The 13,069-nt window shown below is 42.8% G+C and overlaps 1 protein-coding gene across 4 annotated transcripts in view; it reads right to left on the bottom strand.

Annotated features, from left to right (window-relative positions):
- The window catches only part of PPARGC1A (PPARG coactivator 1 alpha), a 449,981-nt gene that overhangs the window by 42,094 nt on the left and 394,818 nt on the right, over nucleotides 1-13,069 (bottom strand). For all 4 annotated transcript variants that reach the window (XM_081958952.1, XM_081958953.1, XM_081958954.1 and 1 more), the window contains 2 exons: nucleotides 4,599-4,793; nucleotides 208-330 (listed from right to left, as the gene is read on the bottom strand). In XM_081958952.1, coding sequence (XP_081815078.1) covers nucleotides 208-330; nucleotides 4,599-4,793 — 318 coding nt within the window. The remainder of the gene's footprint in view (nucleotides 1-207; nucleotides 331-4,598; nucleotides 4,794-13,069) is intronic.

Genomic DNA, 13,069 nt, shown 5'->3' with positions numbered 1-13,069 from the left:
AAATTGCCCAGCGTGCTCTAAGTTCACGGAAGGAGCGATGCTTCCACCTCTATTGTCCTCATATCGCAGAAAAGTGGGACATCTGCTTCTCCGGGTGCCAAGAGCTGACACCTGTCTATACCAGGCTACGCTCTGTGCTGAAAGTGCAAGGACGAGCATTTTGCACATTCATCTTCACAGAAGCCTTTACAGAGGTGAACACGGTACCTTGGCCGCCGCAGAGTTTGTTCTGATCCTGTGATTGGCGTTTGCATGGTTGCGTGTGCCGAGGCCGCTGCATTCATCGTAATTTAGCTGGATATTTGCTGGAGCCAACAGGAGCTTCTTAAGCTGCAATGAATGATGGGGGGGGGGGAGTTGGGGGGTTGGAAAAGGGGGAAGGTTGGGAAGGGAAAGAAAAAGAGGTTATGTGTTCTTGTTTCTTATTCCCTTTTCTTTGAAATTCACTCTCTTTCATTCATGCGTTCGGTTTGGACATGGATATGGTCCATGCATACCGTGTTTCCCCGAAAATAAGACTTATTTTCTTTTGACCCCCGAAGTAAGCGCTTGGCCTTATTTTGGGGGATGTCTTATTATTTTTGAGGTGCAGGAGGCAGCGAGCGTGGTCACCTCACGGCAGCTGCTGTGTTGCGTGTCGCTGGCCCTACCGCTCTCTTTTTTGCAGCGGCCATTGGCGTGGCAGAAGGAGTTCAGTAGCTGGAGTTGCGGGAACAGCCTTTAGGTAAGAGCATGTCTGCTGCTTGGGGCAAAGGTCTTTTCATTTCTTGGCCCCAGCCCTCGTTAACTACTTTGTCATAAAAACAAAACTTCTAGGAGACAGGCCAACTGTTTTTAAATAGATTTAGTAGTTTAGAAATCTCAAGAAAGCCTGTTTGAGACAGGGTGGGAAGTAACGTAGAGGTAATATTTGTATAATATATTGGGGTTTTTTTTATGCAAAACATTTTTTAATCTTTTGATCGTTTTGTGTTTTTTGTCCTTTTGGATTCTCTTTTTTTTGAGTGCTCTTGTTTCAGAAACGACAAAAATGTATTTAAGAGAAAGTGATTCTCTGTGTTGACAAATAATCTACATATAGGGGTTTATCCAAAAGTTAATTTGTTTAGTGAAAAGAAGGACCAGGGGAGACATGATAGCAGTATTCTAATATCACAGGGATTTCCACCAAGAAAAGGGAGTCAAACTATTCTCCAAAGCACCAGAAGACAGAACAAGAAGCAACAGATGGAAACTAATCAAGGAGAGAAGCAACCTAGAACTAAAGAGAAATCTCCTGACAGTGAGAAGAATGAATCAGTGGAACAAAAGTTGCCTCCAGAAGTTGTGAATGATCCAACACTGGAAGTTTTAAAGATGATGTTGCACAACCATTTGTCTGATGTGGTGTAGGGTTTCCTGCCTGAGCAGGGGGTTGGACTAGAAGACCTCCAAGGTCCCTTCCAACTCTCTTAGTATATATTAATTGATTGGTTTTTTATAAATCTAGAAGGGTTTCCTCCCACCCCATTCTGGAATTTCCTCTTCACCCCGTATACGAGCTTGCACAAATGTTCATTTTCAATGCAGTCCAGCCAAGAACGATTCTTTGTTCTTTTAAAGCTTCATAGAATTGTCCAAAAAAAGATGATGAGCAAAAGAAGTTTCACAAAACCACCCTTGGAAAGTGATGTATTAGCACTTAGGCCATGCCAATTTTTTAAAAAATTAAATTATTTATTTTTTAAAAAGGTCCACTGTTAAGTCATTTATCATTTTACAAATAAAAGCAACGGGGAGCCCGTTTTAATTTTAAATGCAGGTTGTGTCCAAGATAAATTCATGGTCATCAGCTTTGGCCATTGTGCGCAGACGGGCACTAAAGCACATGCTTCATTTCGTGTGCATATACAAAGAGATTTACATTTTCCCCTTCCCAGGATTCGGTTGGAACCCATTCAGAAGGGCTCAAAATAATTATTTCATTTGGCAAAAATGAGATTCTTTGTGTTATTTCCAAGGATCTGGGTAACTGATCATTGCAAAGTCAGATGTTCTTGGCTCAGGAATCCAATAATAAGGAGAAAAAGGAGGAAGAAGACAAGACAGATTGAGAAGAGGCAATGATGAAAAGATTTAGATTAAAAAACTAGTTAACCATTATTATTTTGTTTAGCCAACGTTTCTACAAGGCTGTATTATATCCAGTAAGCTAATGGTTAGTGACAGATTTTATATTCCTGGGCTCCGAGATCATCGCAGATGGGGGACTGCAGCCAAGAAATTAAAAGACGGCTTGCTCCTGGGGAGGAAAGCGATGGCAAATCTAGACATCCTATTAAAAAGCAGAGACATCCCCCTGCCAACAAAAGGGCGTCTAGTCAAGGCTACGGTTGTCCCAGTTGCAATGAATGGCTGTGAAGGTTGGACCATGAGGAAGGCTGAGCGCCAAAGAATGGAGGCCTTTGAACTCTGGCGCTGGAGAAGACTCCTGCATTGAGTCCCTTGGACTGCAAGGCCATCCAACCGGTCAGTCCTAGAGGAGATCAACCCTGATTGCTCTTTAGAAGGCCAGATCCTGAAGAGGAAACTCAAAGACTTTGTTCCACCTAATGAGAAGGAAGAAGGACTCCCTGGAGAAGAGCCTCATGCTGGGAAAGATTTAGGGCAAAAGAAGAAGAAGGGGACGGCAGAGAAGGAGGTGGCTGGATGGAGTCACTGAAGCAGCTGGCGTGAGCTTCCATGGACTCCAGAGGATGGGAGAGGACAGGAAGGCCTGGAGGAACGTGGTCCATGGGGTCGTGATGGGTCAGACACAACTTCGCAACTCACAACAACAAGCTAATGGTCTTCTCTGTTACATTAAGAAGATGTGGGGATGAGCATGATTTACTAACAGTGTATTCCAGTCACCCAAAACCTGTACCCATTCTTGAGCTTAAATCACCTTTCTAACTCACGATTCTGAGATGACCGACAATAACATACATTTGCCTTTCATGACGAGATCTACTGAAACTCAACGTATGAAGATATGGAGCCATACTTAGACATCATGAAACTTTCAAACTTTCATGCCTAACCGAAAACCTCACTGATTTTAAATAAGAAAACTCTGGAGCCAACAACACACAATGCAATATTCTACCGCAAAGGAAACATCTGGACTTTGGGCAAGCATCTTCCTTGTGGTTGATAACATCTTTTCGGAGATGTACTTTGGAAGTTTATCTTGATAGTCTCAATTATGAGATCCTGAGCTTCTCCGTTCCGTTAGGCCTGAAAGATTAACCTTGTCGGGCAGCTGCATTGGGTTTTCTAAAGTGAGGGTTGAGGGAGGAACTTTTCTCTTATTTTGTTCTATAACTTCTCATAAGTCTTCCCCCTGAAGGACATTCATTACACACTTGTTCCAATCATGTGTGAGATCTACAATAGATTAATGGGTTGGGTGATTTATGTTGAGCTTCCCCAACCAGAACCCATGAAATATCACCTCGAAATCCAGTGATTTTTGAATCCCAAAGCTGATCTAGGAGAGTTAGAGCACATTAAGAGTCTCCTTGTTTCATTGCAGAATGTTTGTAACTCTTTTCCTTCCTTCCTCCCTTCCTCCTATCTTTTCCTTCCTTCCCCCTACTCTCCCTTCCTTCCAATTCCTTCCTTCCTTCCCTCCCTCCCTTCTATTTTTCCTTCCTCCCACTCTCCTTTCCTTCTCCTTCCTTCCTCCCCTCCCTCTCTTCTATCTTTTGCTTCCTTCCTCCCACCCTTCCTTCCTTTCTTCCCCCTCCCTTCTATCTTTTCTTCCTCCCTCCCACTCTCCCTTCCTTCTCTTTCCTTCCTTCCTTTCCTCCCTCCCTTCTACCTTTTCCTTCCTCCCTCCCATCTCCCTTCCTTCTCCTTCCTTCCTTCCATCTTTTCCTTCCTTCCTCCCACTCTTCCTTCCTCCCACCCTTCCTTCCTCCCTCCCTCCCTTCTATCTTTTCCTTCATCCCTCCCACTCTCCCTTCCTTCTCCTTCCTTCCATCTTTTCCTTCTTTCTTCCCACTCTTCCTTCCTTTCCTCCCTCTCTTCTTTCTTTTCCTCCCTCCAACTATCCCTTCCTTCTCCTTCCTTCCCTCGCCCTTTTCTATCTTTTCCTTCCTTCCTTCCTTCCTCCCTCCCCCCTTCCTTCTTTCCTCCCTCCCTCCCTTTTCTCAGGACCTTTCATTGAGCTGAACTTGACGAGTATCACCTTTAACTTTAATCATGTCCGAATGTGAGCAAACTCTTAAACCAACTTCCGTCAATGAGCAACTGATGCTTGAAAGGAAATGCACACAAAGGTGCCAGGAGGTCCTTAGTAAGACTGCGTGGGCGAGCAACATTTCCTTTTCCTTCCCCAACCCAAATCGAAGGAAAAGAAGGCAACCATCCAATCCTTACAGAGCCCCACGGAGGTTCTGGAGAAAGAGACCAATTTTTCTCAAAACTTCTCTCCCAGTTGGAATTTAACTCCCTTGACGTGGCAACTGGTTGAGGGGAACCAAACCAGGCACTGCCGGTGTCATCCCCCCTGCTTTGGACCGTCCGAAGGCAGCGCCGTTTCCCCCAGAAACCCCAGGAAAGTAGATTCTTACGAGTGACGTCTCTTCGGCCTCCTGGGGGGGAGGGGTGCTGCCCTGCACTGATGAAGGACTAGCCTCATTTTCGCTGGTCACATCTCCGTCTGTCAGGGCATCGAAGGAAGGCAATCCATCTTCATCCACTGGGATACTGTCCAACGTTTCTGTGAGGACGGCTAGCAGGTTGGCTTCATTCTCTTCATCTATCTTCTACTCGTGCAGAGAATACAGGGAGAGAGGGAGGGAGGGAGAGGGAAAGTGAAGAAGGGAGGAAGGGAGAGGGGGGAAAGAGGGAGGGAGGGAGGGATGTAAAGAGACAAAGAGAGAGGGAAGGAGGGACAGAGAGGGAAAGTGAGGGGGAGAGGAAGGGAGAGAGGGGGAAAGAAAGAGAAAAAGAGAGGGGGGAAGAGGGAGGGAGGGATGTTAAGAGACAGAGAGAGAGGTAAGGAGGGAGGAAAAGAGAAAGTGAAGGAGAGAGGGAGGGAAAGAGAGGGAGAGGGGGAGGGAGAAAGGGAGGGAGCAAAAGAGACACAGAGGGGGAAGGAGGGAGGGAAAGAGAAAGTGAAAGAGAGGGAGGGAAAGAGAGTGAGGGAGGGAGAAAGAGAGAGGGGGAGAGAAGGAAAGAGAGAGAGGGAAGGAGAGGAGGGAGGGGGAGAAAGAGGGAGAGAGGGAGAAGGAAAGAGAGGGAGGGAGAGGAAAGAGAGAGAGAGAAAGTGGGAAAGAGACAGAAAGAGGAAAAAGAGGGAGGGAGGGAGAGGAAAAGAAAGAAAGACAGGGAAAGAAAGAGATACAGGGAAAGGGAGAGAGAGAGAGAGGAGGAAAAAAACATGACACAGGCCAGGAAACTAAGAATGTTCAGTCTTATACATTAACACTTGGTCACATTAATCCTATGCAAGCCACCTGCAGACTTGCAGATCCTGGAAGGTTCCACCTGTCGGTGACCTGCACAGACTTCTAACCACCGATTTGAAGTTGCCATTATCCTTACAGGAGAAGGTTTGCCATGAACCTTACAGGGAGAAAAATCCTTCTGGAATAATTTCCGCTTAAACCCCGCTCTCAACATTTCTAAACAATAGGATTCGTCCTTCTAGGAATCTCAAGGAAGAGAAACCGGGGCTGTTCTTATCCATATAGTCTTTGAAGTCGGTCTTCCCAGTGATGTGCTTTAAAAAAAAATTCAAACAGAATTATTTATAAGCTTTTATCTGCTTCGAGTTGCAATTATTAAAAGCAGACTAATTTCTAATTAGATGTGGCTGTAACATTAATCTGCATTAGATGTCTTGTTGGTGCAAATATATATAATCTCTCTCTCTATATATATATATAATCTATCTATATCTATCTCATCTATTTACCTCTATCTATCCTATCTATCTCTTCTATCTATCTAGCTCATCTATTTACCTCTATCATCTATCTCTATCTATCTATCTATCTATCTATCTATCTATCTATCTATCTATCTATCTATCTATCTATCTCATCTATTTACCTCTATTTATCATCTATCTCTATCTATCTATCTCTTCTATCTATCTATCTCATCTATTTACCTCTATTTATCATCTATCTCTATCTATCAATCTATCCTATCTATTTATCTATCTATCATCTATCTATCATCTATCTATCTATCACTATCTATCAATCTATCTATCTATCTATCTATCTATCTATCTATCTATCTATCTATCTATCTATCTAATCTATTTACCTCTATCTATCATCTATCATCTATTTCTATCTATCAATCTATCTCTTCTATCTATCTATCTATCTATCTATCTATCTATCTATCTGTCTATCTATCTATCTATCTATCTAATCTATTTACCTCTATCTATCATCTATCATCTATTTCTATCTATCAATCTATCTCTTCTATCTATCTATCTATCTATCTATCTATCTATCTGTCTATCTATCTATCTCTATTTCTATAACTATCTCTATCTATCTATCATCTATCTATCTATCTATCTATCTATCTATCTATCTATCTATCTATCTATCCATCCATATCTATCTATCTATCTATCTATCTATCTATCTATCTATCTATCTATCTATCTATCATCTCTCCATCTATAACTATCTCTCTATCTCTCTATTCATCCATCCATTTCTATCTATCTATCTATCTATCTATCTATCTATCTATCTATCTATCTATCTATCTATCTATCTATCTATCTATCTATCTTTGTGTTACGACCCCTGGTATGCCCAAATAGTCTCCCTTTATTTATTTATCAGTACAAATACAACATATATATATAGATAGATAGATAGATAGATAGATAGATAGATAGATAGATAGATAGATAGATAGATAGATAGATAGATATAGATATAGATATAGATATAGATATAGATATAGATATAGATATAGATATAGATATAGATACACACACACACACACACACACACACACACTATCTCTCTCTCTAAGTATCCCTCCATCACTCCCTCTCTCCATCCATCATCTATCATATATCTTTATAACTATATTATCTATCTATCTGTCTATCTGTCTATCTGTCTATCTGTCTATCTGTCTATCTGTCTATCTGTCTATCTATCTATCTATCTATCTATCTATCTATCTATCTATCATCTATCAATCTATCTATCTATCTATCTATCTATCTATCTATCTATCTATCTATCATCTCTCCATCTATAACTATCTCTAGCTATCTATTCATCCATCCATTTCTATCATCTATCTATCTATCTATCTATCTATCTATCTATCTATCTATCTATCTATCTATCTATCATCTATCTATCATCTATCTAACCTCACATTCCTCAACACAATACATCACAATTAACATTCATATTTTGGGGAGGCAGAAAAATAAAAGCATAAAAACTTAACACAGCATCCCGTTTTGGTCACCAGATGACAAAAGAATACGTTGTGTCTTTGAGAAAAAGCGCAAAGAAGAGCAGTGAAGACCATCAAAGGCCTGGAGACAAAAACATAGGAAGAACGGTTGCAGGATTTGGGTATGGCCAATCTAGAGAAAAGAAGGACTAAGGGAGACATGATAGCAGGATTCCAGTATTTGAGGGGCTGCTACGAAGAAGAGGGAGTCAAGCTATTCTCCAAAGCCCCTGAAGGCAGGACAAGAAACCATAATTGGAAACTAACTAAGGAGAGAAGCAACCTGGAATTGAGGAGAAACTTCCTAACAGTGAGGACAATTAACCAGAGGAACAGAAGTTGCCTTCAGAAGTTGTGGGTGCTTCATCGCTGGAGGATTTTAAGAAGAGACACTTGCCTGAAATTGTATAGGGTCTAATGCTTGAGCAGGGGGGTTGGACTAGAGGACCTCCAAGTCCCCTTCCTGCTCTATTCTGATTGACTTGAATACTCAGAGTCCATACAAAGAGTCTGCAGGCAGCAAAATCCAGGTTGACAGAGGAAGGGAGCTGCCAAGATCTCTGCAGACGTTGTACCAAAGCACTTCAGCTCCAGCTAGGAGGAGAATGGGGATGGCATCTAAACACAGCCTAAAGCTCAAAATGAAGAATTTTCCCAATAGGGATGAGTTAAGATTGATTGTAACTGGATTAACGCCTATTCGGTTAAATCTAAATCTTTAGCAATTGGGGAAACAATTAAACCGGGATACAATGATGAGGCTTGTCTGGTTATTTCTAGCAAACATCTCCGCTTCTGAGCCCCTTCAAAAAAAAAAAAGAGTCCAACCTGAACTGAGAAGCTTAGGTGCAAACGTCCCTATTGGAGATTTGGCTGGTTGTGGCTTAGTGAGGCTGAAGGAAGCAAGAAGGCAAAAAAAAACCAAGGGGAGACGGATAGAATGCAGCCCTGGGACAATCTCTGGGGAGGTCAGGCCTTTGCCTGGGAAATGACGTCTCCAATCAAAATTACTCAGTCACTTTGCTTTGCCTGATTGATTCTCTTTCTTTCCTTCCTCTCCTTCCTTCCCCATCTCTTTTTTTATTTCGTTCTTTATTTCTTTCTCTCTCTCCTTCCTTCCTCTCTCTCCTTCCTTCCTCTCTTTCTTGCTTTCCTTCCTCTCTCTCTCCTTCCTTCCTTCCTCTCTATTTATTTCTTTTTCTTTCTTTCTTTCTTTCTTTCTTTCTTTCTTTCTTTCTTTCTTTCTTTCCTTCCTTCCTCTCTCCTTTCTTCCCCATCTTCTTTCTTTCTCTTTCTTTCTTCTTCTTTCCTTCCTACCTTCCTCTCCTTCCTTCCCTGTCTCCTTTCTTCCTTCCTTTCTCCTTCTCTCCTTCCTTCCTTCCTCTCTCTCTCCTTCCTTCCTTCCTTCCTCTCTTTATTTCTTTTTCTTTCTTTCTTTCTTTCTTTCTTTCTTTCTTTCTTTCTTTCTTTCTTTCTTTCTTTCTTTCTTTCCTCTCTCTCCTTTCTTCCCCATCTTCTTTCTTTCTCTTTCTTTTTTCTTCTTTCCTTCCTACCTTCGTCTCCTTCCTTCCCTGTCTCCTTTCTTCCTTCCTTTCTCCTTCTCTCCTTCCTTTCTTCCTTCCTCTCGCTCTCTCCTTCCTTCCCCATCTCCTTCCTTCCTTTCTCTCTTTCTTTTCTTCCTTCCCCCTATCTCTTTTCTTTCTTTCTTTCTTCTTTCCTTCCCCCCTCCCTTTCCTTCCTTCCTTCCTTCTCTCCCTCCCTCCCTCCGTTCTTTTTTATATGCCACCAATTTCACCTAGAGACCACTCCAGGCAGCTTATAACAAGTAAAACCAACAAAATCAAATATTAAAACGTTACAATAATAAACATCAACGTCAAATATATAGACTAAACCCATCTAATTGGTTCTAGTTCTGAAGATACATTCTTATAGTCCAGTCCAGGCAATTAAAATGGAACATTTTTGCAGTATCTCAGATTTCAACTAGCTATTTATCAAACCCTATCAGAAAATTTATGCCAGTGGGCAAAACTAACTCATTGCAAACAGAAGGAGAAGTAGTAAAAAAAAAGTGTTATCTTCCTAGGCTCAAAAATTCACAGAAATGGAGATTGTACCCATAAAACAAAGAACTGCCTAATATTCGGGCAAAATATTAATATAGAGAGAGAAATCGCAGTGATAGTCAAGAGGCCTACAGAATACCAGGAGACTGGATGCTATCAATGAATCTGGTAGGAATTCAAAGAAATACAGGTAGTTTACAAATTAGGATCACAACTTAGGCCAAAATTGCTGACACTATGCAGGCAGCTCTTAACTGAGTTTTAACCCTAGTTTATAACGTTTCTTGCCACCATTGTTAAGCGAATCGCTGCAGTTGTTAAATGAGTCACCGGGTTGTTAAGTGAACCCGGCATCCCCATTGACTTAGATTCTTGGAAGGTCGCAAAAGACACCCACGTGACTCACACACCCACACACCACGACTCTGCAACCGTCATAAGTCCATGCCAGTTGCCAAGTGTTTGAATTTAGATTGTGTGACCACACGGGGAGGCTGCCACAGTTGTGTGAAAAACAGTCTTAAGTCACTTTTTTCAGTGCTGTTGTAACCTTGGATGGTCACTAAACAAAACTATTGTAAGTTGAGGGCTAATTGTATTCCATGACAAAATGATTGTTCTGACCCAGGCTTCCTGAGAGCCTGAAGCAAACTCCTGGTCCCCACAAAAACCCCTTTTATTGATTGACTGTCAATTCTGCTCATTCCCATCCAGCAAAGTCTTTCGAGGGAGGATTTACAGTCACAGACCTTCTCTGGCTTGGAGAGCTACCAGGCCGATCTCTGCAGAACTTGGCAAGGAGTTTCGGAGAGTCAAGAACCAATTCAGAAACTAATTGTCTCCTGCAAAATCCACTCCCCTTTCGCTCCTCTTTTATTTCCTCTGGGGGAGCCATTCATCGTCCCCCTGTGTCCTTACTCCCAAGTCAACCCCTGTTCTTTAGCTCTTCCCTTCGTCTGGCAACTCTGCGCATGCGCACACTGGGAACAGGCTCCAGCTGTTCTTCTGCCTCACTGCTGTCTGACTCTGAAGGCAGCTGATAACTGCCAGACGGCCCTGGCCCCCTCTCTGCCTCCTGCACAGAGCCCCCATCAGAGCCTTCCCCAGACTCCAGGACTGGCCCATCTTCCTCCCCAACCTCCTCACTGTCTGAATCTCCTGCCAGCTCCACTGGCCGTTGGTGGGCCACAATACTGATGTTCCCTGGTCACCAGAACTCAGGCCCAAATAAAACCCTCCATCACCTAGAAAAACTACGTTTAAAAAATTCTCTTTCAAAGTCCATAATAAGGACTTTTAGAGAAACCCTTTGGCTTTTCTGATCCAGCGTCTGCACTTAAAAAAAAACTTTTAAAGAAAGAAAATAAAAAACCGCTCAAGGACAGGGAAGCAGACTGACATTCAAAACCTCCACGCAGAGTGGATGTTGGTCTTACTCATCACAGCAACTTCAATTAGGGGGTTATTGTTGTTGCTGTCGTTGTTTTGCAAGGCGTTTCAAGCATCCCTCCAGAGGAAGAAGCGAAGGAGGTGACCAAGAGAACTCTGTTAAAACAATTAATGTCATTTTTCATTATTGTGCGGGTCCCAATTTACAGAGCAAATAAATCAAAGTCACCACAGCTGATGGCAGGCTACTCTGCAAATACGTATCTGCGCCCAGAATGACATGGGAGCAGAACCGCACGGAGGACTAAAACTGACGAGGGGAGATAACCTTGGCGGAGCTGAGCCATGTGCCTGCTTTTAAGTAATATTTCATGCCCTGCGTTTTTATTAGTCAACGTAGCAAAAACGGGGCTGAGAAAAGGGAGAGGAGAATTCCATTTCTGCTCATTTCATACTTGAGAGAAATTGTCACGAGAAAGAGTGCAGAGAAGAGCAACAAAGACCGTTAGGGAACTGGAGGCTAAAACATAGGAAGATCGATCGGAGCAATGGGATATATCGAGCCTAGTGAATAGAAGAACCAAGGGTGACATGATAGCAGCATTTCAGAATGGAATAGAGCTGGGAGGGACCTTGGAGGTCTTCTAGTCCAGCCCTCTGCTCAAGCAGGAGATCCTGTACCATTTCACTCAAGTTGTCCCGTCTCTTCTTAAAATCCTCCCGTGATGGAGCATCCACAACATCTGAAGGCAACTTCTGTTCCACCAGTTAATTGTCCTCACTGTTAGGAAGTTTCTCCTTAATTCCAGGTTGCTTCTCTCCTTGATTAGTTTCCAACTATGGTTTCTTGTCTTGCCCTCTGATGCTTTGGAGTGTCCCAATAGGATATCACACAGAAGAGGGGATCAACCTATTTTCCAAAGCACCTGAAGGCCAGACAAGGAATAATGGATGTAAACTGATCAAGGAGAGATTCAGCCTAGAACCAAGGAGACATTTTCTGGCAGTGAGAACTATCAACCAGTGGAACAGGAGTTGCTTTCAGAAGTTGTGGGAGCTTCATCATTAGAGGCTTCCAAGAAGAGACTGTCAGAAATGGTGTAGGGCCTCCTGCTTGGGCAGATGGTTAGAACAGATGACCCACAAGGTCCCTTCCAACTCTGTTAATCTAACTGCAAGGAACCATGGATGGAAGTTAATCAAGGAGAGAAGCAACCTGGAATTAAGGAGAAACAGTAAGAAAATTAACCAGTGGAACAGCTTACCATCATAAGTTGTGGGAACTTAATCACTGGAAGCTTTCAAAAAGAGACTGGACTGCCACTGGTGAGAAACGGTATAGGGTTTCCTGCTTGAGCAGGGGGTTGGACTGGAAGACCTCCAAGGCTCCTTCCAACTCTTGTTATTCTGTGAATAGGATGCTTTAGAAGCAGGATCTGTGTAGGAGATGACCAGGCTGAGGTCTGGCACAAACGTTTGAGGATTTGTGAAGAAAAAGACAAGGAGGAAAATGGCACCAGAATGATTTGGAAGGCTGTGCAGGAGAAAGAGAGGAGTGACTTCAAAGGATGGTAGCACTTCTGGGCTGCAATCTTGGTTTTCTATCTCCACTTTCTCCTAATTTTAAGAGCCATTTTCTTTCTTAAAACTCTTCTTCACTCTTCGAGTCAGGAGTGTTCTGACCCGGGCTTCCTTAGAAAGGAAGAAGCAAAGTCTTGGTCCTGACAACACCTATTTTATTTTCATGACTGCGAATTCCTTTCACTCACTTAAAAGTGAATTCCTTTCACTCACAGTCCACAAGGCTTGGCAAACAGCCTTTCAGAGGAATGTTTATCCACATGAACCTTATCTCGCTTGGAGAATTGCCAGATAACTAGTTTCCAAACGCAGGGCAAGGCCACACTTGGCACAGAGTCTCTTAGAGTCACAAACAGAGCTTTCCACTCTTGAAACGACCGAAGGAACAAATTGTTTCCTGCAAAAGCCCCCTCCCCCTTCGCTCCTCTTTTGTTTCCTATTGGAGGGGCCAATCACCTCCAAGGTGTGGCTTTACTCCCAAGTCGACCCTGACTTCTTAGTTGTTCTTATCTTCTGGCAGCTCTGTGCATGCGCACACTGGGAAC

The sequence above is a fragment of the Natrix helvetica genome, assembly GCF_964273705.1.
Source record: "Natrix helvetica genome assembly, chromosome: 7".
Classification (NCBI taxonomy): Eukaryota; Metazoa; Chordata; class Lepidosauria; order Squamata; family Natricidae; genus Natrix; species Natrix helvetica.
Note: the sequence above shows the minus strand (reverse complement) of the source record. Positions and strands in the feature narration are given on the sequence as shown.